Source organism: Saccoglossus kowalevskii, chromosome 8, assembly GCF_978046115.1.
Source record: "Saccoglossus kowalevskii chromosome 8, keSacKowa6.1, whole genome shotgun sequence".
In the NCBI taxonomy this organism is placed as follows: domain Eukaryota; kingdom Metazoa; phylum Hemichordata; class Enteropneusta; family Harrimaniidae; genus Saccoglossus; species Saccoglossus kowalevskii.
This window is the reverse complement of record NC_140648.1, coordinates 28,785,975-28,792,390: the sequence shown is the minus strand read 5'-3', so window position 1 is coordinate 28,792,390 and position 6,416 is coordinate 28,785,975. Positions and strand designations below refer to the sequence as shown.

General features: G+C 37.5%; 1 protein-coding gene across 1 annotated transcript; it reads right to left on the bottom strand.

Annotated features, from left to right (window-relative positions):
• Positions 1 to 1,225: 1,225 nt before the first annotated feature.
• Positions 1,226 to 5,678, bottom strand: LOC100370258 (guanine nucleotide-binding protein subunit gamma-e-like). Its single transcript, XM_002735612.4, has 2 exons — positions 5,432 to 5,678; positions 1,226 to 1,796 (listed from the first exon to the last, which is right to left on the bottom strand). Exons 1-2 carry the CDS (start codon positions 5,524 to 5,526, stop codon positions 1,691 to 1,693), a joined length of 201 nt encoding a protein of 66 aa, XP_002735658.1. The 5' UTR covers positions 5,527 to 5,678; the 3' UTR covers positions 1,226 to 1,690.
• Between the last annotated feature and the right edge of the window lie 738 nt (positions 5,679 to 6,416).

Sequence of the window (6,416 nt, the reverse complement as noted above, 5' to 3'; positions counted from 1 at the left end):
TAAAGTATATTAACCAATCTCCGGGCGTGGATCATGTGTTTTACATATGTACTATTACCCCATGGATTAAAACAATGCTGTGTAGCAAACGGACCCGGTTTCACGGTGGTCACATTAATTAGTGTAGAAGTGTTCAACATATAACACAAAGTGAAAATGCAACTTTAAATCACAAATGTCGACAGGAAAAATGATATTTATTATACATGTTTTGCATGAATTTAACCAAGAATGGCAGTAGAAAAATAAGATGATGAAAATACACTGTCTAACTGTAATTAGTACTTTGTATTAGCTATCCTCGGGGGCGGAGCTACGTCACAGACGTTCAACGTTGCTAAGACGCGCACCACTGTACATGCATTTCTATGGGCTCTGTGCGCGCTGCTGTGGAACACTGGTCGAGCCGGTGAAAATTCGAGAAAACAACACAAACTCAACTTTGAAGTAATCCCGAACAATCAAATTTATATATGTTACACACGTAGGGCTAATCTTGTTACACTGTTCAGAGGAGTCTCAACAATCACCCCCAAAGTACCGTTTTCTGTGAGTTTTGGGCCTTTGTTTTCACCGCCGCGGGTTGCCAGGCGGTGAAAATGCCCGGATGTCCGCCCCGAGGATTGTATGTTTTCATCAATCTTGTTTTTCATTTTTGTCAATTGTTTGTACAGATATTTAAAAGATCGCAGTGACTTGCTCACTTATAATTGAACTAGCATATAATAAGAAAGTAGATGCTTTGTGAAGAAAGCAGAGTGATATATATTTGGTATTCGAAATTTATAAACTTTCACTCCTGTATGCATTATACACAAAACGATCACGATGGAACGACCAGTCTAGTCGGTTGTGCATATCCTCCCTACATCCAGTATTAGTCCCACAAAATGAATTTGTTTGAAACAATTTTTTTTTTTTTGAAGTTTTGTGACATGTAGTATAGATAATCTATAAAACTAGAAACGGCCGTAGCATCACTGCTGTACTTTGGCAGATTCTGCAGCCAGTGTGTTTGTTGAATGGCGCCCTCTATGGCAAGTTGTTGCCGTACCGTCTTTTTGTTTGATTTCCATTGCAATAAGCTCAGTTGTCTAATGTTTACGCCCAATCCGATCCATGTATTTTACCAACAGGTATGTAGTATTTGTACATCACGGTTCACGAAAACGCGCGAGTTAGACGATTTATTGAACAGTACTCAAATAAATATGACGATCGGTGATTATTATTTGCTCATTTATTTTTTATTCCATAATAATTTCACATAAACCGTATTGGCGAATATTAAAGTATAACATAATTTGGATAACATTAGAAATTATTCATGTTTAAATTAAAAACTATTAAATTTTTAAGAAATGTGTACTGAATACTACGTTTTTGTGTAAGGCTATGTTGAACCTGAAGATAAATTGTTCAGTTGTTATTGGACGTGGCTCCATTGTATTTCTACTATTTTACGGGCACTACCACATCGTCCGTATTGTAAACTAGCATCTACTGTTATATGAGCCAAAACCTGCTCATTTGAGAGACAGAAGTATTACTACTGATGATTTTTTTTTGTGGCTAGTTCACACCAACACCTTCTCGTTTTAGGTCAATTCGTAAAAGTTAGCATTTCAAAAAATCTCTTCAACGTAGTCTGTGAGATATACCAATGTATCGCACACAGCCAGTGGTCGGGTCATAGAATACTGCATTTCCCTCTATCGGCCCATGGATTCTCCTTTTTGTCGACTGGGTGCAGAAACGGGTCGGTCGGTTCGTTGTCTTGAATGTATTGCACCAATCTGAAACGATAAAAAAACAGTACTGTGTGACGTCACATATTGATATGAAAATTAAAGTAGACGCCAACTCATAAATAATTCATTTTGCAATAATTTGCACTTCCGGTTAATATAAGAATATTAACTGTCAAAACAAGTTGGGGTCACAGCCTATTTTTCGAAGAAATTGTGATAGTAAAATTAGTGAATGGCGGCCATTTTGTCAGTATTTTAACACCTTCACCAATGGTTACGTAAACTAAGTCGGAGACATGCTATATCTGAAAATGTGGACTGGTGAATTACGTGGGTTTTTAGAGTCACATAACATGCATTTTTTCTTTCAACAGTTTGTTCTAAGGAATTGTTCGAAAAATTTTCTTTCTTTTTTTCATTTGAAAAATATTAGACCAATTTTCTCAAAATACATACTACCAGTGACAAAACAGTGCTGTTTCGTGTCACCATGGAAGTATTAGCTTTGTGAATATACATAATGACAAAATAAGCATTGTCATACGATTTACGACCAAAAATTAAGTTAGAGTAGTATTTTACCACGTTCACTATACCAGTTAGGCAATTTATATATTAAACAACCATTTCACAGCGCTGTGTTGGGGGGGGGGGGAGATATGGTCGGTGTTTATCTAACTTCTTATTATATCAAGTATTTGACAGCCTGTTCTTGTTTGTAGATAGGAAATATACACCTAATATATAATTAATATTTAATAAAATCGTATTTATCAATTATTCATGTTCTGTTCGATCTGTGGTATTAATTTTGTCACGACATATACTCGTTTATGATACAATTTTATTTTACACGCGTTGTATTCGTCACATGGGACCCATATCGAGAACGATGCGTCGTGACGACTACACCGCTTCATTTACAGTCCCCCAATGTCACGTGACGACCGCCACCTCAGCTCGTAAATATGAAGCTCTGCACGCTCGTAAATGTGTCGGCAGCTAGGGGGTCACTTTATTTGAAACTCAACTGGGGTGCCTACTGTAGTTCGATTTTTACGCTAAAGGACGACGAGAAAATAAAACCTGGCAATACAAATAAAAATAATCTGTCAGTTACTATGACAACATAGTACACGACATATGGGGCTGGCCATTGAAATCTCTGGGGAATAGATTTTGAAGTGAATAAAAATTCAAATGTAAACAATAAAAAACCCACACACACTTGTTAAACGAAAAACGATACAGCAACAACATCATCAAGAACCCCCCCCCCCCCCAGACAGAGTTTCAGTTTTAATTTCAATATCTTACACGTAGTGTGAGCCTGCGGCGCCTGGGGAGCGAGGAATTTCCATTGAATTGTTTAGACATGCTCATGCGTGGTGTACTTTAGCGAAAGTTTTCAAGATAACATGTATAATTAATACATAATTACGGTTTCAATACTTTTTAAATCGCGTTATAATTTGTTATGACTAGTAATAGCATAGTGCAAATCACCCTCGCATGACGCCAAGTCAATCGAGCCGCGGCGTGTGCGGGCAGGCCGTCACACCATTCCACTTTTATATAAATTCTTTACATTCGATGGAATTACCCCTGAGTTGTGTTGCCTTCGGTTTCAATTGACTTAAAATATATACTACAATGATATTTAGATGGGGAAAAAAACACGCGTGTTAAAGTAAAATGTGACGTCGTCTTGGAAGTGAGGATAAAAGAAGCGGTGAAGATTCAAGAGAGGAGGTTTACGGGATCGATCGACGAAAAATTAACAACTGCTTCTTGGCAGAAAATGTGCATTTTTAGATAACATAGTGACTTTATTTGATGGTTTACTCATTGTCTTAGTTCACTATATCGAAAGTTGTTTTATAATGTTGCTAGTAAACTAACATCATAGACACAGTCTAAGTAAATTTTACAATTAAGTGCAAGTAAGATATCTTTGTTGTACTATCAAGGCCTGGGAATTCCTCCCATGCTCAAAGGTGAACTGTTCGATACATATAATTGTACACTGTTGTGATTCTCGAGGTTAAGAATAAGAAATCCCCTTAGAAAATAGAATTTGTAAACAATGCTCGCTAAATGAGATTGAAGATGAATTACTATTTTTACTACTTTGCCCTAAATATCATTTAGACCAACAACAAATCTTCACGGATATTACATTCATTAATTCATTCCAGAAACTGAAATGATCAAAAGCATCGTTTTGTAAACAGATGCTTCACAAAACGAAATGAAATTGCATAATTTTTCTTTAGATGTTACTTGTATATGTATTATATTTTAAATGTAGTTATTTATACATTTATTCCTAACAACTGATTATGATTAAAATGTTCTTTTTGAGTTAATACAATCGTCCTTGTGATCATTAGTTAGTTTAGCAAATCAACAACTTCCCCCGGCATGCGCTGTAACCGAAGTGCCACTTTTCCCTACATGCATTGTGTTTTGGTATGAGTACTTGTATCAATCAACATGACTAGACTACCATTGCCACTGTGGACGTGACCATAAAACTCAAGCTCTGTAAGGAAGAAAAAAAGTTTCATTTTCACGGTCGCATAGGTAGTATGCTCCGCCATAAAAGTTGAATTGGTAATAACATATAAAAAAAATCTTGCCAAACTAACAAAACGATGTAATTTCATGGTCCATTAAATCCCTTTCAAGACTGTATTCGTTGTATTTGCCCTTTTGTGTGGAGTTAAAAACAGCACTGAATATTAAGTAGTTATTGGGTTTGATGGTAAGGTGTGTTATCGACAGCGTGACCCAGCTGACCGCTTGCACATTTTTCACGACTGTTAAAGCAACACTGCGTGTTACTACCAAAGAATCGAGGCCAGAACCCAGACGTATGATTTGTTGAAATGTGCTTCGGGTGGTACGGTCTAATCTGCTTATTATACCTTTGTTTCAAAATGTAACTATTATTTGTTTTTTTCGTCTCTGTTTAAGCTCAGGCTAAAATTTGCAAAGCGGGTAAATGTGGGTTTAATTGACCATGGTTTCGATGACAGTTAACTATAAGTGCGTGGATACGCCACCAAGCAACCGTAGAGCATCCATCATCCACACATAAGTTTATGTTACAATCGTTTTGGATCACGCAATGTCACACGACTATTAAACGCAATTAATTAGTGGAATTGCAAAAAAAAAATGTTTTCCACAGTTTAATCCTACTAAACTAAATTAAACCTGACACGTTTGGAAAACTCCGTCCGTATGCAACATTTTTTTTCTCACTATCCAAACTGTACATTGTTTGGGTGATACTACGTTTCATGCATGCTGGTGCGTTGAAAACACTTATATGTGCGCCGGTGTGTACTCAAGCTGAAGTACTAGTGGTACGTCGATCTATTGATGTTTTATGTTGGCGATATGACGGACGATGAAACTTGACATGAATTACGATAACGGTGATTAAAGTTTCGACTATTAAAATTCTTAATTAATTTGCAGTCTCCGACTTCACGGGGATCACATTGCCACTGCTCGTCTTCACGGTGCGCACTGGCAGGTGAATACAATTCAGTGATCACCGAGGAAAGATATTGTATGTTAATGAACGTGAACCACGACACCGTGCCTGGACCATTCGATATGATGGCGAATTATTAGGACCCCGGGCCCGTGATAATACTGGTACTTACTCTTTTATGGACTTTGATGCTGGTATTCTCTCGATGTTAAGCTGGTACTTCAACGCAGCAACGTTCTGTTCGGCCGCTGCCTTGGCACTGGACATTTTGTTTTTTTTTGCAAATTGAGTGTTGTGTGCTAGTCGTATGTATCCGTGGATTGGTATTTCCGAGTATCGTCACGACCTCTGTAACTGTAAACTTTTCGATTTGTGTGTAGCAGTATCGATAGGGTGCACAGAGTGTATACCTGAGCTGACAGTCAGATAGTAAAAAATTACGATACCAAGCCATGCATATAAATGGAGCAGTCCATTTTTACGAGCCAGAGGGGTGGTTTATCGGAATCGAATTTTGATTTCCGATGTTCGAAACATTTGTTTTGTCCTGCAGTGTACAAAATAAGTTTTCGAATATTCTTCAAGGGCAGTGGCTCTATCTTAGACAACGTACAGCTCCAGCACCCGTCACTGCTTACTTTGTGGAACTGATTATCCCATGATGCCCCTACTAGGTAGGTGACTAGGGGCCCTAGGCACCTATTTCTAGCGTGGACTCGGCAATAAAGAATATAATTTATAGGATACAGCAAGGTACTCAAGAGTTTCCGGTCCGTACTTCAAAATTGAGGCTTGTGCGGTGGTATTTGTGAGGAAATCGTTTCGTCATAGTTCCCTTGTCAAGGAGAGGGAATGTGCTGTTGTGTACTGTCAACCTCATTAATGTGCGCCCTCTAGCGACCAAATGACATAATAGGTGTATTATTAAAGTCAACATAAAATTAATCATATCGTGAATCGTCTTCAGTGAGTGAATTTAAAATTAAACTTAGTGACTACTGAGAATATTCGTTTTCATAAAATTGTAAGTCGTGAATTCTTTGGATAGGCTACATATATAAACATCTGCAATTATTTTAATTACTCACAAACTATCACAAGATATTTATTTCTATCAGGGGTGTCAATACATACATGTAGAAGCATGAACACTTGCA

Coding starts and splice junctions, on each gene's coding strand:
- LOC100370258 (XM_002735612.4), bottom strand. CDS start 5,526: ATGTCCAGTGCCAAGGCAGCGGCCGAACAGAACGTTGCTGCGTTGAAG. Junction 1,797..5,431: donor GCATCAAAGTCCATAAAAGA/GTAAGTACCAGT, acceptor TTATCGTTTCAG/ATTGGTGCAATACATTCAAG.